The sequence below is a fragment of the Stegostoma tigrinum genome, chromosome 26 (assembly GCF_030684315.1).
Source record: "Stegostoma tigrinum isolate sSteTig4 chromosome 26, sSteTig4.hap1, whole genome shotgun sequence".
Classification (NCBI taxonomy): domain Eukaryota; kingdom Metazoa; phylum Chordata; class Chondrichthyes; order Orectolobiformes; family Stegostomatidae; genus Stegostoma; species Stegostoma tigrinum.
In genome coordinates this window covers 18,456,730-18,482,636 of record NC_081379.1, presented here as the reverse complement: position 1 = coordinate 18,482,636, position 25,907 = coordinate 18,456,730, and the positions used below count along the sequence as shown (strand labels likewise).

The 25,907-nt window shown below is 41.9% G+C and overlaps 1 protein-coding gene across 5 annotated transcripts in view; it reads right to left on the bottom strand.

The window, feature by feature from the left end:
* mn1b (meningioma 1b) overlaps positions 1-25,907 on the bottom strand; it is a 143,972-nt gene that overhangs the window by 105,297 nt on the left and 12,768 nt on the right. Inside the window, exons 2-3 of one of the 5 annotated variants that reach the window (XR_009447266.1) lie at positions 16,164-16,328; positions 12,612-12,724 (exon numbers count right to left, since the gene is read on the bottom strand). The exons of 3 other annotated variants lie outside the window; for them this stretch is intronic. Coding sequence is in view for 1 of the 2 variants with exons in the window: in XM_048555836.2 (XP_048411793.1) it covers positions 12,543-12,724 (182 nt within the window). In the remaining variant the exon portion in view is untranslated. Of the gene's footprint in view, positions 1-9,762; positions 12,725-16,163; positions 16,329-25,907 lie in introns of those variants that run through there. One more of the 5 variants, XM_048555836.2, reaches the window with a different exon arrangement.

Genomic DNA, 25,907 nt, shown 5'->3' with positions numbered 1-25,907 from the left:
TGCTGGCTGGCTGGAGACTCATTAACAAACAGCTGAGAGGCTGCTTTTTCAGGATTTTTAATCCCCCAAATCTTTAGCGTCTGAATAGGCTATTGGGCTGCCCCCCTGCTGCTTTAGCTCAACCCTGGCACCTGGGTCACCGTTCAGCTAGGCCCAATGTCAGCATTGTGGTATTCGTATAGAAAACAATCTAAGCCTAATCTTGACTTCTGTGGGATGAGGTGCAGAGTGGCTACATAAAGAGCAGTTGTAACGACCAAACCATTAACCTGTTGTAACCTGCAGCACATCTGTCCCTGTCACCAGGGTTGGCCAGGAAAGGTTTTATCTGTCCCTGAAAGAGTTAATCAACCTCAGGCAGGGCAAGTCACTTTTATTTATTTGGCAAGGATGGGATGATTGGGGAAGATGAGAACACCTCAGCCTGTCCTCAGAAATTGAAGCTATTTTCCTATTTTACTTTCCATTGCCAATTATCTCCCCTCTCTTGCTCATGCCGGGAACACTTCCAAGGACACCCATCATTATACAGCGCACAGCTGAGCCTAGTCCGATCCCCATCTCACATCTGCATAATAACGTCCAGCTGAGTCACTGGATAAAGACCTCGCCTACCTCGCACCATCATTGCTCCCAAGCCACACACTTTCCCCATCTCACCAACATCCAACCCTATCCCACTGCCCTGCCCTGCCTTGCCTGTCATGCTCAAAGCAGCAATGCCAGTTGTGGCACTCCCTCTGGTGCGATTGGACCTAATGCACCCATAGCCTGAATGATTCAACGCCATACTGGGTGTCGCATTTACCCATTGAGTCGGTGCAGGAATATGAAGTGTGCTTTTAACATACCAAGAGGGCATGAAGGATTGTGCAAATCTATTTTGAAAGCACCAAAATTGCACATTCATAAACTTTCAGCAGAAACATTCCTTTGACTGAATGTGGAAAGACCCAGTGCCGTAATGGTTCAGATTAAATGAAGCCTGGGATTGGCTTTTGCACAGGCAGCTCCCACAGTTCACAACAAGGACGAAACATGCATTTTACACCAGCTCCTATGTGCTTTGAGCTTCTGTGGGCTCCCCCGAGTACCATTAGTTTTACACAAGCATAGGTTTTGTTTATTAGTGCATGTGGGAGCCTGCAGGCTGGCATGGCAATATCATTTTTCTTTGTTAAGTTTGAATAAAAACAATAGAGAACAAAAAAACATGCTCCCCTCTATCCTAGCCCATGAAACAACATGGCATGGAAAAAATGGAGTTGCATAAAAATGTATTTCCGAATGAGCACTGATACTTCCTAAAACTCGAAGAGCCATGTAGGAACAAAGAATGCATAAACTGAACGACGAAAATTAAAAAAGTTTGATTTTGCTGGTTTCAATGGGCAAAGACTGGACCTTTTTGGATTGAAAGCAACAACAAGGTAGGCTCAGATTGAGTGCAGAACACATGCAGACAAATCTTCTTCAACTTTAAGCTAAGCCACCATTTACAAGTTGAGTGCACAACTATCCTGTGATCGGCCAGTAAAACAGGATCTAAAGACACAAAGAGAATTAATAAAGTGAGCTGTAATTGTATAGTGCTTTTTATAAACTCAGCATATCCCAAACCATTTTGCTGTCAATGAGATATTTCAGTACAGAGATAGTGAGAAGTGTCGATGCTGGAGTCAGAGATAACATAGTGTGAAGCTGGAGGAGCACAGCAAGCCAGGCAGCATCAGAGGAACAGGAGAATTAATGTTTTGGGCCAAGACCCATCATGAGGACTGAAGTTAAGGGTCTAGGCCTGAAACATCAACTATCCTGCTCCTCTGAAGCTGCCAGGTCTGCTGTGCTCCTCCAGCTCCACCGTGTATCGATTACTTCAGTACGGTACTGTTTCAGACAGGCAGAAGTGGCAGGAATTAGGAATAAACCATCAGCTGGTGCCTGTTTTGCTGATCAGAGATGATGGGAACTGCAGACGCTGAAGAATCCAAGATAACAAAGTGTGGAGCTGGATGAACACAGCAGGCCCAGCAGCATCTTAGGAGCACAAAAGCTGACGATTCGGGCCTAGACCCTTCATCAGAGAGCTCTCTAGGCCTGAAACGTCAGCTTTTGTGCTCCTAAGATGCTGCTTGGTCTGCTGTGTTCATCCAGCTCCACACTTTGCTATCCTGTTTTGCTGATGTTGGGTGAGTGAGAAGATTTAAGCACTTCTTGAATTGTGTCTCAGCGTCCATTACATCCACCTTTGAAAACAGTGGGGTCGCTGTTTAACATCTCATCGTAAAGAAAACAACTCTGACAGTGCAGCACGCCCTCAGTAACTCACTGGAGCGTGGGTTATCTGCTCATGTGAGTGGAGTGGAGCTGAATCAAATCAGTAGTCTTTAAGAAGTCCTTGAACTTTAATCTCAACTGATCTTGCAGATAGTGTCCAAGTTCAAATTGAAAATAATCGAACATTGTGGGGATTTTATCATCAGTCATATATATTATGTATCCACTCTTTCTGAGCTGGCTGTGATGGAGCTTTGATTACAGACATTCCTGCTCTTTGACGTAACTCTGTGTAGGGCACTCTGTTCTCCCATTCAATGCCTCAGATGTTCTGAATGCATCTCCTACGGAATCAGCCTACTTAACATGTAAGGACAATGTAGTCTTGTGTCTCACAAGCCTGTAGAAGGGTGTATATTAACACAGCTTTATTGATCCCTCATTCTGAGATATCGTTGTGTAAATTTGACAGCTAGCTGGGGTCTTCAAATCTGTAAATTTCTCCTGGGATCCTGTCTGATCATACTGATTTTGTTTGACAGTAAAGATCAGATCACCTTGTCAAGATGCATAACATAAGGTTTCACATTTAGGTCAATCTGGAAGTTTGTCTATTGCTTACAGTGGATTGGTATTTAAACAGACCCCCAATACATTTCCTGTCCATGAGCAGAGCTCCCTGTCAATGCTAGGAGCAGGCAAGTAACTACATGAGGGAGAACCATGCACAGTTTGCAGAGGTTTATAGAAATTCCTAAATGCCATATTGATCAATATGGTCTTGAAGTTCTCTGATCTGTTCACACCGTGCTCCCTCCCATGTTTCTTGCATCCTGTGAAATATTTAGTGCAGGTTCCATTTACTCTCTTGGAGTGATTTCTCAGAAGTGGATGCGTCGATGATTCTGAATGAGATTACTGGTTTAATCTCCTCTGCCAATTTGCTTCGACCATTGTCCTCATTGAACCAATCTTGATGGCTTCTCTTGTTTTCCCAGGACAGTACCGGCAGCTTCGAGATCTGTTGGTTTGAAAGTTAACCATGCCACTTCAACATCATCTCATGGGTTTTCTTTGGAGGATGGTTGTTCCCTGAGTGTGAACCTTAATTGTTCGTGGCTCTCTGCAGATACAATTTCTCACACATTTGGCTTTCTTCGGTGTCTGGCACATGTTGTTCTTCACTTCTGTGTGATAATAAATTTTGTCTTGGAGCATGGCATCTTTGGGTGCAGAGAGCATTTGCATAATTCAGTGACCACAAAATCTTTTATGTGATGGTGAAGTGAATCTAATACCAGTGTTTAGATTTTGACTACAGCTATATATTTTTGCACTTTGCCTCTGTCTAAAGATTGTATTGGTGATTTGGCATATTTCAGTGGTTGCGAGACTTGAGCAAATCATGTCATTGTTTATGTATTTCCCCACCTTGTTTCCTTGAACACTATCACAAGGCTGGCAGCTAGCTACTGGTCTTGCATCAAAGTCCGCTTTCACAATGAGCTTATTCTATTGCAGATTATTTGCAAAAGTTCTGCCCTGGCCATCAGGATTTGTCCTTGACAACCTCAGGACTAGGCATTGTTGAAACACATACACTGATGGTTGTTGCGTATTTTGTTGACAAGAGGTGCTTATTTATGCCATAAGGGCAAAAGCTTCCCAAAGTCAGATTTTGGACCCCAAGTGAGGTCACAAGTTGAAAGTTTAGTGCTGCAGTGCTCTAGCCAAGTTAAAAAGGTGCAAAACCCTGTTTGAACTCTTGTTTCTTTCTCTAGAAATGCTGCCAAGCCAGCTGAGTTTGTTCAGCATTCTCTGTGTCTGTTTCAGATTTCCAGCGTTTGCAATACTTTTCTTTTCTAAAAGCCATGCAACTGTCCTCCTGTTCTCTCAGATGTCATTGGAGGGTGTTACCACAATTTGCAAGCCTCAAAAAGCAGTCACAGAGGAAAATGGTTTGGGAGGCACTGTCGCAGGGAGAGTATCCAAACTTTCTCTAATATCAGATTTGACATCACCCTGACAAAGCAGACACAACCTCTCACCTCCTGCCTACCAGGAAGAGAATGTAGTTTGCAGATAGCTCTGTCAGTTGGCCCTCCTCTGCTGAGCAGGTTTTACATAAAGCAGCGATATCAGTATTATTTTGCTGTAGCACTCTGCCACCAAAAGTAGCTCTGTGTTGTGGTCAGGAACAGTTCTTCATCAAGTTTGAATGTTTCAAGAAGCTTAGTAAAATTCGTGCACTGTGTGGGTGAGTACAAAATGAATGAATTTTTTTTTCCAGGATGTAACAGCATGTGTGTGAAGGCACTGGCACGATAAAAAAATACCTGCACGTGAGTCCATTAGAGTGGAGATGGTTTGGACAAATCACCTTTCTCAATCTTGCCCATCTGCTCCCACTAGTTTAACAAAATGACTGGAATTGTGTTGGCTGCACTCGATGATCTACAGTGCCTCTGCACCCACGCTGACAAACTTTGCATTGCACACACTGCTATGCTACAATGCTTCCTTCCACAAAGGCAATACCATTTCCTCTGCTGATTCCATCAAGGCAGCTATTTGCTTTTTTTGTGCATTTAGGAAACCGTGATTGGAAATGGATAGTCTCCTTCCAGCATTGACACCAGCTCATGGGCTCCTCTCTCCTGTTTGTCCTTTGGACAACATAACTGCAGGGATGTGGCTGCTGCCTTGCACAAGCAGCTATGTGAAGCTATAGCGGACAGCTGGGTGATTGTCAGGGACCATTTTCAGTTATCCATTTAGCTCTGAAGTGGGATTGCAGTTGACTACTGTAAAAGGGGCTACTTCTGACACATACTTCAACATCTGTATACAGGAGGCCTTCATAAATATTTGCTGCATCTTGGTACAACAGCGGGGCATGAGTGAAAAATTCCAGCCTTAACACTTCTATATCTTAAGTCTTCGGTCTACTGAATTTAATCACTCTCTAGGTCAAGTCTTTCAGTTTCACCTCTCTACCCTACAACAGAACCTCCACTCTCCCAAACATTGCCTTATTACACAAAAGGAGGCAAGTTTACCAGAGACATTTCAGGTTGTACAGGTTTACAGTGGGCTTGAGTCAAAGAAAAAGGCAAATTGCCATCAAGCCTACTGAATTAGAACCTTTGCCCGGAGTAAATAAGCTCCAAATGATCTCACTAAAAGGAGGGGTTCACAACAAAAGCTCCTTTACTAAAAGCTCCTCTCTGATGAAGGGTCTAGGCCCGAAACGTCAGCTTTTGTGCTCCTGAGATGCTGCTTGGCCTGCTGTGTTCATCCAGCCTCACATTTTATTATCTCCTTTACTAAATATTGCTGAGGCAGCACTATGCATGTTTCACTGTACAGAATGCTTGAGATGTTCTGGTACACTCAGTGACGATATAAATGCAAGGGTTATTGTTTTAACTGTGATTCCTGAATTTACTGCAGTTACATTGGGTCAGTGGCAGGTTTGATGGATTGTTCCCTGTTGGGCAAACAAGGCCCCATTTGCACCAACTGGTTACCTCCCTCCAGTGACCTCTTCCAGCAAGGAAAAATAATCAATTACAGATGGAAGTGGAGTACTGACGTAGTCTGCGGTTCTGGTTTTGATACGGACAGAGACAAAATACTTTAGATGGACCCACAGATCATTGCTTAGCACGATCCCAGCTTCAGTCAGTGCCCACACACCACATGGTTCAATTAGCAGTCTGTATCCTAACTGCATTGTAACTCTCCTGATACTTGACCACCAAACAGCACATTTCAGCACCAAGTAAGAGGAGCTGCCTGCTTTTTTGTTTATTTGTTTTGAACAGAAAGTCACCACCTAGCAATGGGTGACAGTCGAGTCACTATGGAACCTTTGCCAGGAATCTCAGCTCAGGAATGATGTTGAAGAGCAGAAGGTAAAATAATAGTGGACTCAGATCAGACTTGAGTTATAACTTGCATTATAGTTTATTTATCTTCTTGAGTCTCATTAAAACATATGTATACATTAGGCATGAGTACAGGCGAATGCACCTACAGTACAGTGTCCAGATTTTTTTCTTCTTTTCTGTTTCCAAAAATAAGTCCTGTTGCACTCAGTGAGACAAAACACTCAAAAATAAAAACCGTGGGAACTGCTCCAGTCAGTCAACAAAGACCAAAGCAGCATTGTGTGAGACAGAGCCAAAGAGAAACTTCAAATTTCAAAGTGGCAACAGTTTTTTCAAACCACCCAGAAAGGGCTTATCCGTTCATACTGTTACATGTGCAACTGTCCTTAAGCTGCAGCCAGAGAATGAATTTGTGATGCTTCATCCCACCTCACCCCAGTTTCTTAAAGGAACATTTGTTATCCAATCAGGGCACCATGATATGGAGGGGGCCACTGTAAAGTTTCAATGTACAGGCTGGCCTGTTTTCCATGTCTGTCTAATGCATATTTATTTTTACCCCAACTCTCAAGAACAACCAAAATTGAGCACAATCATAAAATAGGCAAATTAATCATACCCCAAATCTCACACAATAATTTAATATTAGATGAAACAGCGATTCTGACTTCAGGACTGGCTTATTTAGACTGGTAACACACTAGGTGCGTTAGGAAGTATGAAGGGCTTTGACTGGGGTGGAAAGGCTCTGCAGCAGATAAGAGATCATTCCTTTCACCTCTTTATTCACTATTTGAATCCCAGGACAGAATAGCAGCCTTGAGAGCACTATATAATGAAGCAGCTTCGGATAACCATGGTTGGTGCTAGGAGTGAATGAAAACAAATCTACAGAACCTTGAGTGCTTAATACATAAGCCAAAGTAATACCTGTGAAGTTTCTAAGGTAAGTTTGGATTTAATGGTTAGAAAGGGCTGGAGCATGAAAATATGGCAACGTGAATTTCCTGGAGTGTATGGACTTCTGAAAACAGCTTACAGAGAGAGATAGCACAGAGAGCAACAGATAGATTAAACGACTTCCTTGAAACACAGATGAGGCAGATTGGGAGAAATGAAGTGCCAAGGCACCTTATAATGGCAACTGATAGAGTGATGGCTGATTAGTGAGGCTGGAGCTGATTATTTGTCCAGGAGTAGGGGAATGGAAGATACAGGTTGGATATGCGGTTGAAGTCAATAGCTGAAATAAACATAGGTGAGAGGGTAAAGGAATTTTGATATGAGATTAAAATAAGTATTGTTTAAAAAATATACTAAAAAACGTCCCAAATTTTACTCTCACAAAGCAAACTAATTAATAAATGTCTGCCAGTGGGGATGGGGTTGGGGATGGGGATGCAGGTCTAAGACAGAATATGCAACACTCTACTGTGGGAACTACAGCATGTTACAAGACACTTCAATGTACCAGTGCGATGTTTGTAAAGGCAGTGAAATATCACAACACCATTAAACTTGTTGGACAACGTTACCTCTGCACATTGACTTTTGGGCAGATTCTGAGCTTAACATTTCACAACACAGTTTACGGTTCAAACAATGCTACAGGCAGGGACATTGTTTGGAATGGGTTACACTGTTTGGAATCCAACAGTTATTATCCTATTAGTCTATAAAAATCGGACTACACCAAAAGGTGCAAAGTGTGGGATCAACATTATTCAACAGAGTAAGTGACACTGTGAGGAAACATGTGCTTCAAGCAGATTGTATGTCAGGCAACACATAACACTTGGCATAAATCACCATTTGCATTGTGATAAGCTGTACTGGGTTGCTGCCGTTATACGCACCAAAACCACAATGGAAAGGAAGATAGGCAGTGGAAACAGAATCCACTCTGGACTGAAGCTCCTTCACAATGAACAAACCCACACCCCCCAAGCTGTGAGCAAAACGGGGGGTATAACATTTCATTCTCAAAGATTAAGCACCCAAAGTTGAAAAATAAAGGGATTTTGATTGGCAAAACATAGTCCAAATATTTAAGATGAGCATTAATGTCAATTTAATAATTACATATTTTATTTTGCTTACTGTTAACTTTTAAGAAAATAATACGTCTGCTTACCAGTGTGTAACTACCTGTCAATGCTAGTTGGAAGCAGAGTGAACATGAGCTCCATGGAACAACCGGAAGAAATTGCTGATACCTCCAATGTCATCTCCAATGTAAAGGCTCATTGAAAAATAGTTCAAAACGGGGTTGAGGATCATGTTGCATAAAGCCAGAGATGTGCTCCTCGCTGTTTCAACTAAACACCCTGTCTCTAACTCACTCTTGGGAACTTTAAGTTTGTTCAATGTTTCAGAAATTATAAATCACTTGTTTAAAATCAAGTGTGGAAAATACCCCAGAAAACATCAGTTTCAGTGTTGGAGCAAATTACTGCAGATGCTAGAATCCAAACGGAACAGACATTTAGACACAAAATGTTAGCTTACTCTCTTCTCTCCTTGGATGCTGCCTAACCAGCTGTGATTTCCAGCACTTCGTGTGTGTGTGTGTGTGTGTGGCTTCACCCAGTTCAAAATACATGATGGAAATAAAGGCAACAGATGTCTTGGGAATTTCAGTTTTTATTTCCTGGTGTTTTAAAAAGCTGAATTGATCTACTCACTTCATTCCACTTAACCACTGCACCCCTCAAGGATGGCAATGTTGCTTCAAGGAAGTGCCAAAGATCAAACTTAAATTGTACAATTCAAATTGTGGAGTGTGAACTAAAAATATATCTACAAAAACATCAAAAACTAGAGACAAGATAGAAACTTGAGGGGGTAGGTGGGAGTGATCCCCAGAAATTGAGCAACTCACTTGTTGAATTTAAAGTATGTCATGTCATCTGAGCACCAGATATGTTTTGTGTAATCTATTGTGTAATTCATATTGTTTAGTCCTTGCAAACCAACTATCGGTTAATTAACATGTCCAGGGGTTCCAAAGGATCAAACTATTTTCACAGAATCACAGTACAAAAAAGGCCCTTCAGCCCATTGAGCCTGAACTGCCAAAAAGTCCTGTTTCCTAAAATTTGTGTGGATAAACTATCAACCATTACAATAATGGTATAAGTTCTGACAGGGGCATGAGCAGGCATAAATGGTAAATGAAAATTGCCCTGCTCTCTCTTCAATCAACTCATCATCTATTTCCATGGAGTGAAACAGAACGGGTTTAGTGCTGGCTGTGGGATAAATAATCCACTGTGCAACCCCTATTTATCTAATGGATCATTATACCATTGCTACACTGCAACCAATGTAGAAAACAATGAAAAGAATTGCCTGTCTTTATAACCCTGGGGATATAAAGTAGAACCTTACTCTAATGGTGCCCACTTGGGACAACATTTTACTGGAGCAAGGTAACCATGAAACAGATAATGGGAACTGCAAATACTGGAGAATCCAAGATAACAAAGCGTGGGGCTGGATGAACACAGCAGGCCAAGCAGCATCTTAGGAGCACAAAAGTTGACGTTTCGGGCCTAGGCCTAGGCCCGAAACGTCAGCTTTTGTGCTCCTAAGATGCTGCTTGGCCTGCTGTGTTCATCCAGCCCCACACTTTGTTATCTGAACCATGAAACATAGTTGCTCACCCCCACATCAACATCCCTCTCGAACCCAGCCCATGTTTCCACTGTGAGACACAAGGTACAACATGTCAAGTGTGCTATGAGGATCAGACAGTTTAGCCTTTTACCAGTTTTCTCTGTTCCACCCAACCATCCTTGTGAACTTTTGTCCCTTTGGCCATTCCTCATACATACACCTAATCAGAAAAGGGAACATTGTAGCCAAATTTGATCTTGTTCCCTCATAACAAAAGCATATACATATTTACCTACATGCACACACATATCCCTTGGGTGGGTAATCAGAAACAGGAACTCCGTCTGACTTTCCCTGCTCTTACCTTCAAGGGCACAGGGACCCATTTAAGATCCCCATTGCTTACTCCTCGCTAAGCCCAACTAATGCAGGTCAGACAAAAATAGTCTGACCAAGCCTGGGAGCTGCCTGATCTGTGTGGCTCAGTACACCTACTGAGTTAGTTCCCATTGTACGTTCAACACTAAGATCATTCACCTTGTCCATTCCTTGCTCCTGCTTCTGCCTGAAAATGCACTCTTGTCTAACTGGAGACAAAATTACAGTGGGCAATCACAACTGGCACGCAATTGACTCAGCAATGGTTAGTTCCCTTTCACAATGACGGTACCAACCTGAGATGGCCAAATCATGCAGAGAATCAAGCCCCTGGCTTTGGGCCTTCAATGCAAGTTTCAAAAAAAATCTTAGTTCCCATAAAGTCTAAAATATCTCAGATTTGTATCTCAATCAGAGCCCTGTGCACACAACCACATGCACATTATTAAGTTATAGCATCCTACCCATTATTGCTGTGATGTTCGATCATATAACGACGTCTTATGTATATCCACACTACTTTAGGAAACTTCCCATTCATGTATGAAAGAACTTTTTTCAATTCATTCATGTCATGGGGGTGTCACTGGATAGCATTTATCCCTTTGCCTAACTGCCTTGGAAAAGGTTGTGGTGAGCTGCCTTCTTGAGCCACTACAATCTTTGAGGTTTGGGGACAACCACAGTGTTGTCAGGCTGTTCCAGGATTTTGACCCAGGAATGTGAAAGAATGGGAATATGATTCCAAGTCAAGAAGCTTGAAGAGGAACTTGAGCAATACAGGAAAAGACACTGACCATCTCCCTCGCAGATGTGTCCCATAAGTCTTCCCAGATTTGGAATGCTCCATTTTTTATCCCCCACTGTTTTCACTTGCACAACAAATGCAAGAGGATTAGGGTGGTAACAGGCACTGCTATCCTCAGGAGTACTCACACAGCACCTGGTATTTTTTGAGTGGGAGATTTCTGGGTGTGGAGAGGGTGATCAATGATGTCAGTGAAAAAAAAATCTACTGATGGGTTTATGACAAAAAAAACACTCGTTAACTGGGAGAAAATAGCCAAGATGAATAAGTAGGATCTGTTCCCTCAATAATTTTTTTGGCATGGGTTTTACTCTTTGACTACTCCCAATACTGCAATTACTATTAATGATCCTCTAAGTCTATATATCTGCTGTAACAAAAGAACAGGACTATTCTATCCAGCACTATCCATCACTTAATGAGGTCATGTCTAATCTGTGGTCTATAGACCTGCTTTTGCCTCATATCCTTCAATATGGTGGGATGTTTCTCAGTGGAGGGATTAAGTGCAAATGATATTGCACAGGATGTGGACAACTGACTGCACCTTGGGGTAAATTCTACCCTTATTGTTCATTCTTGCTGCACCTTGTAAACATTGTTTTGATTATCTCATCATAGCCCCTGCATGCCTTGCTGCCGCATCACACATTTTAAACATTGTCCAAGTGAATGAAATGTGGTCTTATAAACAACACAGCAATGCAATGGTTATGGGAAACAAGTGACATTTTGAGCATGTGTGTGATTTTTTAATACATACTTGTCCCAGAAATTCAAACATAATGAACACAGATTGATCACGGTCTACTATGGGATCGATGACGACTCTGTGGAATAAATTGAATCAAGCGACCCGTCCATTCTTCTTTAGTCTAGAAGGATGAAATGTGAATCGAGCTTCGAAACTCAAATTTCCATTTCCCTAAGTTTACTTCCGCACCTTGTGACGTGGATGCCATGAGTGGCTGAGGTTATCAACAAATTACCGCACCGACAAAGAAAAGTATCCAAACTCGGACCCCAATCCCCACCCCTCACCCTGCTTCTCTGCTGTTCCTTGCCTGATATTGGTCAAGGTGAGAACCCAATTTGACCGACGTTTACAGATGGCGAACTTTGGATTCCCTGGTGAACAAAGTCTGAAAACAAAAATATGCCAACAGTGCATTGTTTTTTTGACTGAGAGGTTGTTGCCTGGGAAGCCAGTGCCCAGAAGTTGTGGGAGGGCCAGGGAAGAAATCAGATATAAGTGCAAGGAATCCGGGAAAGAGAGCGTCGTACAATCCCAAAAACAAATGGTCTGTTCCACAAAGTTTAGGACCAGTTTCTTTTAACTTTTTTTTTTGAGTAATCCAACAGGCCTGGTATTGGGCAAGCCACTATGGCAAACACCAGGAAGCGCAGACTTGGAATTAACCCTTTCCAGGCCACCAGTGTCGCAGGTACTGAGGAAGCTTTCTTGACTACAACTTTTACTTGTTTTGATGTCCTGTCTGTCTGTCGCACTGCAGCAGCCGAGAGGAGAAAACAACAATAAAAAAAAACAAAAGAAAATTCATCTCTGTTCAGGTCAAAGCAGCCACGAATGTCCCAAATCGATTAGAGATGTCCGAATGCAAAGATCTCCAAGTTTGCATGGGGCTCCGGCCTTTAGAGTCAGTAAGGTCGTCTGTGCAGTGAACCGACAGGCACTGCAAATGGCTGCCAGTCTGGACTGATGAAGCCTTGTTCTGGGAAAGCTCGTGGGCTGGAAAGGGTTAATAAACAGAATAAGTTTTAGTTTTCTGGATTAAGGACCATTTTTGCTTTTTTCTTTCTTTCATAAACAATCTGACTTTTCTCATTGAGTTTAAAGCAATTCCTCAAGCCAATGGCAACCCCTGTAAATGCTCTTCTCTACAACCTGCTGTGTGCGACCTCACTTTTTCGCTTGAACTGTGCTGATCAAGTTTGGAAAGAGCTGAACAGCAGAATGCAAGATTATCAATGGTGCAATCCAGAAATTACAGGTTTATAGTTTGAGGAAGGACTCATCGCCACTTGTCAGTCATGAACAATTTTGACCTAGAAATGGATTTACTTTAAAGGAATGACATATAAAGTAAATTTATTGGCAACTAAGAAAATCAGATTCAACTAAATTTGAAACTGTGTTCTTTTTTGTGATTGCTCATCCAAAGTTGAACACAATTTTTTTTATTTAAAACAATGCATCATCATTCTGCTGTCATCACTCTGAAGGTGGTTTCCACAAGAATGGTATTTTTATCTCTACACAGTGGGGTCCATTCTTTTGAAATTCTGGAACTCCTGAACATTGCAGACCTCTCTCCTTACAAAGGGGTGTCACTCCTAAGTCATATAGAGCAAGGGAAATCGAATAGAATTCCCTTCAATGAATAAAAAGGTCATATCGATACTTGTTGCTTTCCTTCACTTAAGGTTAATCATCCTGACATGAATAAACAAGTTAGCAACATGTCCTTTTGTTTTGAAACAAGAGTTAATTTTGGTGAAAAGCTCTTAAATGATAATATCAAAAGTTCTGCCCTGTTAATGTTGCATTGGCTCACCTTTGTAACAGGACGGATCCAATTACTTTTTTGCTCCATTGTGCATTTCTTACCATACAGTACAATTGCTCAACAGTCATAACAGAAGGCTGCGTGTGCATGAAGTGCTCCTTGAGTAGTGAAATGGAATAGGTGAGGGCTAACTCAGAGCCCAGCTGTCATCAGAAAGAATGAGACCATCAAACTGCTACCGCCCAAAGTGAATTCCACCTCAGGTTAATGCATTTCAGTGAAAGCGCACCAAGCTTGACCTGAGCACACCATCCAGTTACAAAATACTGATTCTGTCACATTTTGGTTGGAGAGTCAAAGATATATAATCTTATTACCTGCAAATGTCACACCCCACAGTTATTTAAACTTTCCATCTCTTTTTTGAACTTTAATCAGCTGTTCTTCCTGTGAGGATTACAGAGAATGGATTCCTCTCAGCCAATTCCTCACACAAACTCCAGGATTCTGATCTCAGACATGAATGCCAATTGCTGCAGTAGTGGACATGCTGCAGTTAATTTCATCCTGAGCAATGCAGGGGAATCATTTGCCTGAGTTTCCACTCTTGATGATGTGTGCGTCAGCCATTGACAGGTTTGGATTTGGTTATGATGCCTCATGTTTGAGCAGTTCATTGATATTCATTTGCGATCACGCAATGAAATTAGCCCTTGAATAAAGTAGCCAAGGTGTCCTAGTGCTGATGAAGACTACTCAGCATCATTCAGTGCTTGTTTGGAATTGTCTTCATTCAGGACACCACTAACAGTGTTCATTGTGAGATGAGCCCAATTTTACAAAAAGCCTTGGCAAAGATTGTTTTTAAATTGGAAACACTGAGACAAAATTGACAATAATTACTTCCTAATCTATTTAAGGCCACAAAAATAAAACAGATACCACCTCCTGTAATCAACTGTCTTTGCAGTTCATCTTTGCATCATTTGAAACAACTGAAAGGGTGAAATTCTTCTGTCACAGAATTTCATTCCATTCCTTAGCCCCAGCATTATTGTGTGCAGGGTTGTCAGATGGTGAGGGAAGTTTCACAGTTTGTAAAGATGGCAACCTGCCCAAAAACCTAATGTCCAGGAGGTACAAAACAAGGCCTAAAAAATATGAAATGATGTTTCAGGTTTATATTTAGTACCATAAAGAAATGAGATTATGAGTTAGTCAGACAATGACAGTATTCAGCTTAGACCCAGCTGCTCTCCCAATAGGCAGCCAAGAGGAGGCACCTAGTTATGACTGGCACAAAGAGTTTCCAGCTCCCATGAATTTCTAAGTCTGATTGCTTTGTCACAACAGAATATCAAGTGTCAGGAAGTCTTGGGATTATAAAAGTGTCCAGTAAACCAAAGTGCTCACAACTCTAAAGGTGCAGCTCACAAAGACGGATTCTGCAATCCCACATTCCCAGCATCAAACAATAAGTTGTACTCAGAAGTGTGGTTCAGAGAAACAGAGCTACAACATTATAACTCTACTACTAACCCCATGCTTCCTGCGAGATTAGGGTTGCTGAATCACCCCAATGGAGCACATTAAAGATGGGAATCTCTCTTTTCTCAATTCTAATTTTGAAGACAGCATATTTTTAGATTCAGCAAATGTAGAAATGTATCAAAATAACAACATACAGTACACCATACCAATCATTAGGGCAGTGGCTTATCTTATACAGCATGACAGCCACTGTCCAATCATGTAGATTGCTAACCCTCTGGTTGTCTTGGAGTCTGCAGGAATTCAACACTGATCTCCCAGACACAAGCAAACCAGAATGTAGATTATAGGGGCACGAACAATAACAGAAATAGAAGGCATGGCTGCTGGACTGGCAGTCAAGAATCTTCCAATCAATTTAAAAGGAGTCACTTTGCTTTTCATGTGTGTAGGAAAACAATGTGCTGTACAAATGGACATCAGGCCACTAGACACAGGAGGTCATGTGCTGAATCCTTCGGGAAAATGTTCAAACAGAGTTGGCAACCGAGCTGTTATCTTTGGACCTTGGTTGACTCGCTACCCAATGGATCTTTGAGCTACTATTGACAGCCTACCCAACTGCAATATGGGGCTTCAGTGTTATTCGCATCCTTGCTTTTTAGCAAAACAAAGTAATTGAATACTAAGAGCAGGCAGGGTCATTCCAACTTCAACACCGAAGTGAATAAGCCCTCTAATATACAGTTATAATGGTACTGGTTTAGTGGTTTTGGACTATTCTGGGTCGGGTAGAGGAGCTTGGCAAGGAGGGACCACCCTCCCTCCTGCCACTTGTTAAGCTAGGGATCAAATGAGGGAATGATAGACTTACAGCAAGATCTAGATCAGGAATGTAACCCCTAACAAAAAGTCATGCCCTGCTCTAGAAGATAGTACGTTATTGTAGGCTAACGTCAATGGTTTACTACGACCGGGCTAAAAGTGTTCTGTTATCCAAAGCAACCAAAGCAAACCAAAATGCATGTTTCTCTACGTTCCAATGTACATCAGTAATTCAATTGCTCGATCAAACTGGTGCTTTAGATCATCCACTACACAATGAAATGACTACTCAACATTCAGCTCTACTGATATTCAGCACAACACAACCTGGTTAGAAATACGCACCGTGCTCTTTTTCGCGCGCTTGCGCGCCGATGTCACGCTGAACACCTCGAACAGCTTTACGTTTTTTTTCAGCCCATGCGCACGCCAACTGCCCAGCTACAGACTACAAGTAACACGTTTGCTTTATCGCAACATTGTGTCAGCTGTCCTCGTGGAGAACGGCATCTAAAAAAAATAAAGAGGGCAGTCAGACGGGTTCATCAGAGCTACACTCCTCCATCCGCCCCAGCACCCACCCAAAAAAAAACCAGCGCATTTCATTACGAGATCACTGGTGATTAAACTGTGAGCCAACACAGGCTTTATCAGTGAGAAGACAAATATAACAAGCCTGTCTTCCGACTGTTCCCCTCCCTCAACTCCTGAAATTGCTGAATCTTCCGAGATGATATCCCACCTGCATGCTCCATGTAGAACCTCATCATTATGTGTCCCTCTGGACAGTGACTGCCAGCAAGTTATTCACCACTAGGAGGCACCACAGCCAAACCTTACCCTGGCCTCACCCAATAGCCATCCAACCGCGCACACAACACACACCTCCCACCAGGATGACCGGTGAACAACACTCAGCTTCTATGCCGACAAACCCTAACCCCAGGAGTTCAAGGTTGAGTTGTAGGACCTCAGTGTGCCAGGGTGGTTTCAACTCAACAACACAAACACGATGGGCCAAATGACCTTCTCCTAACCATGCTTATAACTTTTTCAACACACGCCATGGATTAAATCACAAATAAATCAAGTTTATAAGGACAAACTCATAATAGGTATATCATCACTCCACCACTTCGTATCTATGGTGCAACTGTTCACCTCCTGAGGTGTAATGGTGTTTTACGGCCAATGTGTAAACAACACAATTTGACACCATCCTTAAACGCTCTTTACTCCTCCTCCCTTACTTCTCACCACAACGTAGCCAAACTAAGGCCTGTGTTTCCATCACTCCAGCACATGGATGCGAGCAAACCGTGGCACTCTCAACATGAGAGCCCACGTCCCCAATAACTTCACTTTCACTAACCTCATCCCTTTTCATCCTGTTACCCTCAAAACCCGGTGCACACATAAACCTTCCGTTTGCCCTATCAACACTGATTGAAAACTAATTTTGTTCAAAAAAGCAGTAATCTCATTTCTAATAACTTGTCAGATTCTACACCATGAAATCTGCAGGCAAAAACAAGGCCAGCGGTAGATGTGCTGAATTACTGGATAGGTGAGTGCACTCACAAAGCAGTATTGTGATAGTGAACATGGATTCCTGTCAATAATAATGGCAATCCTGAGAAAGTGACAAACAAACAATTTAAACTGTTCTTAAAATATGTTCAAAATTTGAAGAACGTTATACCATAACTCCATCCATGCTGGTTGGATGTATATTTATTAACCTTAACCTCCACAAATTACAACCATCTTATTTCACCATTCTACACACAGACTTACACATGGCTGTGCAATGTTGTACTTTGCAGTGTGCACATGTACAGATCATACTGTCCACACCTATATGTGGACATATGTACATAAATTTTACTCCATGCACATGTCATTTGTATACCATAAAGTACCATCATAGTCTGTGCAGACCAGCATCAGAAACAAACTAAGAATATTTTTGTTTGTGCAAAATTACACTCAAGATATGTCGTATCTTCGAGCCACACCGTTATTACTTCTGTTTGAAGCAATAATCATAAAATTGTGTGATATGTTCCAAGGAACTGGGTTTATTTCAAATCAAATTAAGTTAAACTGGACAGGAAGTATATTACTGAATGGGCTATGACCAGTACACAGTAAGGAACTAAGAAACACAGACTAGAGTGATGTTAGTACAGAAGGTGAGTGCCAAGAAATCCGGCCGGAGAAGGTCACTGAAACTGGGCAGTTCTTATGAAAGAATCATAAAGCTTTGACTTGAATTTTAACTGTCAATTCACCAAGAACTTATTAACAAACATCTAAAATACCAGCAACAATGTGTTTTTCAAACAACTCGGGGCATAAAAGAATTTCAAATCCACCTGATCTCTGAGCTTTCGTCCACAGCTGAATAGGCTGCAGGCACTTGCATTCTATGAAATGTTAAAATTCTCAACCTTGTTTAAAATTCCCACCATGGCCTCCCCTCCCCCTGTGTTTGCAACTCTCCTCAAGCCCTATGACCCTGCAAGATCTTTGCATTCCAGCAATTCTGGCTTCTTCTATATTTCTCATTTTAGTCATAGCACCTTTGGGCCTGCTTTGACCCTAAATTCTGAAATTCATACTTTAAACCTCACTAACTCTCTTACCTCATTTAACACATTTTCTAATCATGTCATTGACCCAGACTTTGGTTACCTACCTCAAAAAGTGTTAAATTTTGGAGGATAATTATTCTGCAAAATATCATCGGATACTTTACTGTGTTGAAGTGCTGTATAAATTGTTGTCTGAGCCTCGCTCAAGATTGGCCATTTGGGTGAAGTAATGGACGGGAGCTATTGCTTGCAGAAGAGCAGCACAGGAAGAATGAGTACTTGTTGTTGTTTAGGTTGGTGGGCGGGGGGGGGGTGGGTGATTGATAGAGCAGACAAAGGAAACAAACTGGCAAAGATAATTTTCACATACGCAAAGAAAATTCCAGGCTGCACCAGGTCGAATTGCAAAACTATTCTGATGTCCTTTGGCAAACTAGGAGAAGTAAGGGGGAGGGGGAGTCACATATGACAAAGGAAAGAAATAAATAGGCCTTTTAAATAGTGGATACTGCGCATATTCCTGTGCTACAAAAACAGTCAAGTGTGAAATCTAATTCCCATCCACGCCCCACATAAAAATAATTAAATTGAGCAAGAGCAGAGCAACAATACATTATTCAACTTTATATTTCAATTCATTTCATTGGGATCTTCGGTCATCAGGTGGTTACAATCGGTGAAATTGAGCATGTAAGATTTGGTCCCTTTGTTGGCCATCCTCCAGAATGCAACTAAACTTCAAAACTTACGCTCGCCAATCTGTGTATCCCAAATGGAAACAAAGTAGGATTTACCTCTCGTTTTAGAATAGGCCTCGACAAATTTCATGCAGCATCATGAGGACATAAAATGTTGCAAATTTTAAAACGCAACCAGGAACGCTTCCAACAGAAACGATAAATAATGGCTATACTTCAGGGAGGCACTTTTGTTTTTAAGTCCCTGTCTGATAGTGTGTGTTTTTTTTTTGTTTTCGCTTTTGCTTCTTTCCCTTCTGAGCTGCGAAGTTATTTGAAATTTCAATCTGCCGTGGGTCACTCCCGAGAATCAGATGTACACTATAGTTAAGCGCAACCGGGAGAATTTAAGTGACAGAGTTTGAATATCTGCCGTGGCCTGCGGGCTTGTCCCTTTCACCTACTGGAGCGTGCTGACAAACTGCAAGCAACTGCTGCACGACTGTCCAACTTCCATCCACCGAACACAGCAGGAGCCCTGGATGAAGACGACTGCTCTCCATGGCTAGTCAAGCATGAGATCCTGACGTCTGTCTGTCTCTCTTTTTAGCTGCCCCTCTCAGAATATATGCAATCCAATCATTTTCCGAGCTATTGCTTTCAATGGCAACGAAATGAAACATATCGTTTACTTAAAACAATCAGAGAGTCAAGAACTGTGCCGTTTTATCTGAGTTAAGGTTTTTTTTTGAAAATAAACTGGTCTCTCCAGCTGCACATTCAGAACTGACTGCGTCCAACAGAATAACAGATAACAAAGTGTGGAGCTGGATGAACACAGTAGGCCAAGCAGCATCTCAGGAGCTCAAAAGCTGAGGTTTCAGGCCTAGACCCTTCATTAGAGAGGGGTTGGGGAGAGGGAACTGGAATAAATAGGGAGAGAGGGGGAGGCGGACCGAAGATGGAGAGTAAAGAAGATAGGTGGAGAGGAGAGTATAGGCGGGGAGGTAGGGAGGGGATAGGTCAGTCCAGGGAAGATGGACAGGTCAAGGAGGTGGGATGAGGTTAGTAGGTAGGAAATGGAGGTGCGGTTTGAGGTGGCAGGAAGGGATGGGTGAGAGGAAGAACAGGTTAGGCAGGCAGGGACGAGCTGGGCTGGTTTTGGGATGCAGTGGGGGAAGGGGACAAACTCAACAGAAACTACTGTTTCTGCTCATGAAAGAGACCTTGCCCTCCTTATCCTTCCTGGCCCATTTCAGGCAGGTTGGGGCTGAATGGCAAGATTTAACCCTGGCTTAATGGTGGTGGAAAAGGGGGAGAAAATGTCCTCTCTTCCCATCACCCCCACGTGTCTTGGATCATACAATACCTCAAAAACAGCAACTTGCCTTGTGGCATTTAACTGTTTCAGAGAATCCAGCAGCCATTTTTTTTCCTCCGTACAAACGCATTTAACATAAAACAAATGCTGCCAACAAACAGGAGGATCATTGCTGAGCATTTTCAAGTGCATCCAGTTTATAGTCGCCACCGAAGCGCAAATGGCCTTGATTTCCCTTCTGGTCACTCCCACTTTAAAATACTTATTTGACTCCCAATTCTCACTGCTGTACTGTATTGGGTTGCCAATTCTGGATAAAGGCATTCCTCAATGTTTCATCACAAGACCTCGATCACCATCACAAGACAAAAACCCCATCTTCCTCATCTCCAATATTTCTATATCTCTGAAACAAACATGTGCAGCCAATATGTGTTTGATTGCCACCAAGGGTTTTCTCCTGTGCACCTTGTAGTGGTGCTCATTAACCATTACTGCCTGGACACTGGACAGGCTCAGTAACCCCACTCCAAGGCACGGCTCCAATTTCTGATTTCTTGAATGGGTTCAATATTGCTTTGCTGTATCATAAGCCCATGGGTTGAGGACTTGGCTTGTGTTGAACTTGTTTCTCTCCTCCTGCTACTTTTCCCGTTGTCTGCCTGGTTTCCTTATGTCTCCTAATCGTCAAGTACCTGGGAACAGTTGACACATTACACCAGGCACCCGTAATCTAAAGGTTTAAATGCACGCCATCCTTATCAAAGTCACTCCTGTGGCGCAGGTTCAGGGTTTTCCACAAACACTCCTGACTTTCAACTGACACTCTTGGCAGTTACCTGTTAGAGGAATGATCAATGCTTTATGTGGATAAGAGAATGGGGAGTGAAACAAGATGTGCTGCAGAAATGTAGCCAGGCTGCTTAGAAAGCACCTTCCAAACCAGCAGCTACTATGACCTTAGCAGGACAAAGGCAACAGTTACATGGGAAGACTGCCATCTACAAAGTTTCCATCCAGCCACAACCAATCCTGTGCTTTCATTCCCGCTGGTCAAAATCGTGGAACATCTCCTGCCCCACCAATACTGCTGCACCAAACGGACTGCAGCATTTCAACTGGCAGCTCATCACCACCTGCTCAAGGTTACTTAGAGTTAGATAATAAATGCTCACCCAGCCAACAAAGCCCAATTCCCCTGAATGAATACAAAAGAAAGCAGCTTTACTTACTGCTGAAGTGACTCATGTACAATGTTTTAGGATCTAACAGGGGCTAGGATAGTCAAGCAAAGTCAGGGAAGGCAAAGTATGAGGGAAGAGTGGGAACAGTGACAGGTAAAGGGTGGCCTGACTGTTGCATTGGACCTGAACCACCCAGTGTGACATTGATCATCCGGACATTCCCTGCTCCTCATACAGTTTGATGATCTAAGCCAGTGGAGGAATGGTGGGAACACAAATGTTCCCTTTTGGCCCTGGGACTCCTATTCTTGGTTGCTATCCAAGGCTTCCTCTGAAAAATATGAATACGTTGAAATTGGGAGAGGATAGCTTTAAGATGTCTGCACAGCTCAACCCATTTAAAAAGAAATCTTCAGAAGATGGAGGAAAAGAGAATAAATGCAATTCACTCCTTATTGCTGTGCATTTGCTGTCACAGCAACAACGGAGAATAGGTGACAAGTGTTGCTTGCTAAAAATTTACTTCTTTAATCATTTTTCTTTTGACAACAAGCCACACATTATTCCCCACTGCACATAAGGAAACTTCTTTGTACTTTTATCAAGGAATCCCATATTCCATGAAAGATCACATTTGGAAACTGAAGGAATCAGCATTAGACTGTCCTGCTGTATGTCTCAGCTGGAATCAGTAAAATCACAGAAACCTTTCCAAACAAATATGGGAAAGTGATGCAATGAAGACGATCCCAGACAAAAGCTCAATAGGAGCAGAGCAATTCACAAAGCATTTTTCATGAGTTGCTGCATAGCAAATAGAGCAAATTGACAGACATCCTCAGCAGTTCTAGTGGAAGAAAACTTTTAAAAAGATCATTCCATCCACCAGCCTGTCAAAAAAAAACTAGAGCACCAACAGACACAAATGGTCAAATATGTGTACAGAAATATAGTTTTAAGTAGATCAACAACAACATTAAGATAACACCAGTTGGAAAATCCAGGCTAGGCAGATAGAGAGACAGGCCAATGTAGTCACACAGAAGTAGATAGGCAAACAAAGACAGGCATCCATATCAACACAAACAGATTGGACACAAACAAACAGGCATAGTTAAATAGACCGACAGGCATAGAGAGTGACACAAATAGACCAATAGGTACAGGCAGTAGATACAGGTAGAAGATCATAAAGACATGGATACACATTATAGGCCACGGCAATGGACACGGACAGACAGGCATAAAGTGATGGACAGAGACAGTCACAAACACAGACTGACACAGATGCAGACAGACTCAAAAAGACAAATGAAAACAGACTGATACAATACAAACAGAAGGGCACAGAAAGAAAGGAAAACACAAGCACAAGAAGAGACAGAAATCCACAAACACATGGGTGCAAATGTATGGATAAAGTGGACAAAGATGGATATAAACAGATGAAGACAACAGACAGGCAGATAAATCCAGCCATAAAGATGCAGAACAATAGACAAAGGCAGATGGACAGGCACACTGGTCTATGCACACACTATTATGTACCATATTAAGAGTTTCGTAGAGTTGGCAATAAATGCATCAATCAAATCCAAAATTAATTATTCTATTCAGAAGTAATTCATCACCAGTTTAAAAACACAAACACAACTGTAATAGTACACTGAATGTGCTAGTCATAGCTACTGTAAACTAAAAAATTGAACAAAATAAGTATGGGTGATTATAGTGGAAGAACGTTTTTTAAAACCGATAGTCACTCGATAAGTCAGAAGCATTTCATCTGCTAAAATTTACTGCCCTTCCACCTTATGATAGTGCTCAGCGTTCCTTTTTGTTCACTTTCAAGTCTTTCCCATCATTTCCTGAAAACACTGAATCTCCCTCAGGTTGTCCTATCTTGAATGCTCTGATAGTAGTGGGATCACTTCTCTCCAGAAAGCACTGACACTCACTGGGGTTACTGCTCTCCCGAAAGTACTGATAATCAGTGTGGTCCATCCTCTCCTGAAAGTTCTAATATTCACTGGGTCACTCCTACCTAGAAAGCACTGACGCTCAGTGAGTCATTCCTGTCCGCAAACTACTGACATTTACTGAGTGACTCCTACTCAAAAAGTACTAACATTCACTAGGTTGCTACTACCTAAAAAGCACTGAGACTACTGGCTCCCTCCTCTCCTCAAGATGCTGATCATTTGTTCTGCAGATGCCAGGCATTTTGACCATTTGGTATCACAAAGCAGTTGTCCCACAAATAAAAACTTTTCAGAGATCAGTGGATAATGATCAGGACAAAGCCCTCATAAATATAAGGAACAGAGTTTGACAGTAAAACCCCAATAGTTCACCATTGAATCAATTCACAAAAATCAGAAGTTTCTTTTCTGTGAGTTTGAAATTCACTGTCTGTATACAGTTATTGTAACCTCAATTCCTGATTTCTACCATACATCCAGGAATGTGAAGGTAGATCCAGCTATGTATCAACATTAAACTTATGAAGTACAAGTAAGGTGTTAAAGCCCACAGGGTGAAGTGGAGTAAGGCTCTCTCCTCCACAGTATCTCACACCACATTGTGCAGGTGTCAGGTTGTGCCCAGAGTCCATTTGAACATTGTATTTATTTAGTAACTGCAATACCTTTGTAAAGTGAAATCATAATCACTGATGTTAAATAAAACTCTGTCTCATCCAGTACACGACAAATATTAGGTCATTATCAGCAATAGTCTGTGAAGGACAGATGTAATTGTAATGGAAAGAAGCTAGCTGAAACAAAAACAGAAATTTCTGGAGAAACTCAGCAGGTTTGGCAGCATCTGTAAAGAGAAAGCAGAGTGAACATTTCAAGTCCAGAGACCCATCTTCAGAGTTTCGGTACTGAAGAAGGGTCTCAGGACTTAACTCTGTTTTCTCTCCACAGATGTTGCCAGACCTGCTGAATTTCTCCAGCAATTTCTATTTTTGTAGCTCTAATAGGACTGGCTGTACTACAATATGATCGACTTTGCCTGTAATGGGGCTGCCTGCATTCATAATATGGTTGACAAATTCAATACAAGGTCAAACAGCTGTAACAGAACTTACTGTATTCATTTTATGACTGATGGTGCCCATAAAATGAGCGACTGTATTTGTAACATGATTGACAAGTGTCTGTAACATGGCTAACAGTGTCTAAGAAAGCAGACTGTAACTTTCACATGACAGAACTAACAGCATCTGAAAAAGGACTCGTTACATTTGTGATAAGACTGGCAGTGTCTTTAACAGATTGGATTGTGTTCATTAAGGGAATGACAATCCTAGATTTTCCAAAGAATTATTATTTTAACATCAGCAGGTAGGCAAGTAAAATGCATTGGGTCCAGAAGGCACTAAAATAATGTTGTCTAGAAAACCTGGACAATCACGAGCACAAGGACTGTGTTTCAACCTAGAGTCATAACTGGCATTGCTGAGTAGCCACCATTTTATTGAAACCCTTCAATGTTGTTCCATTGAAATCAGGGAGGAAAATGAGGCAAGTTTGTGACAGGCAGGTGATCCACTCTGCAGACCTCTGCCCAGAGAAAGAAGTTGAAAAACCCCAATATTAACAAGGTATTATCAGAGGTTGCAGCTAGGCTGCAAAATAAACTTTTGTCAAAACATACTTTGATGCTGAGTTTATGATCCATTTCTGCAACATCCTACAGAAATTAACAAATGAGACCTCCCAATGTCCTTAAGGTTGCACTCGTATATTGTCAGTGCAGTGGCATACAAACATCCTAAAATTTGCAATGGCCATTGAAAGTGAGTAAATCAGCATTCATTGCGCTCTCAGTAAAATAATTAACTGTTTTCTTTTCAATCTAATAAATGGTACATAAATAATTTTCTCTACACCCAGAATAATTTCTTTCTGCTTCTTCTTAAGGCATTGGCTTTCAATATAATGCCAAAATCTTTCAAGCATCTCAGCCAAATGGCTGCTCTTCACATTTGGATCAAAGCAGTCACTTTCAGCAGGCTATATGATTGCGGGTGTGAAAGATAGGAAAGGTGTCACAGGCAGCCTTCTACCCATCAAATGTGCAGGCATTTTCTGGACAGCAGTCCACATCCTGACCTGGCATCAAGGCAAATTGTAGCCTCTCACCAACCCAGGAAACACTCAGATCCCTCAACACTGCAGTCATTGAATGTAGGATCTTCTCGATCTGTTCAGTTCAGCTAGTTCCCAGAATCACACACAAAGCATTTCTAAAGCCTTTCAAAGCCAGATTTAAACTCAACACTTTAAATCATTCAAACAATT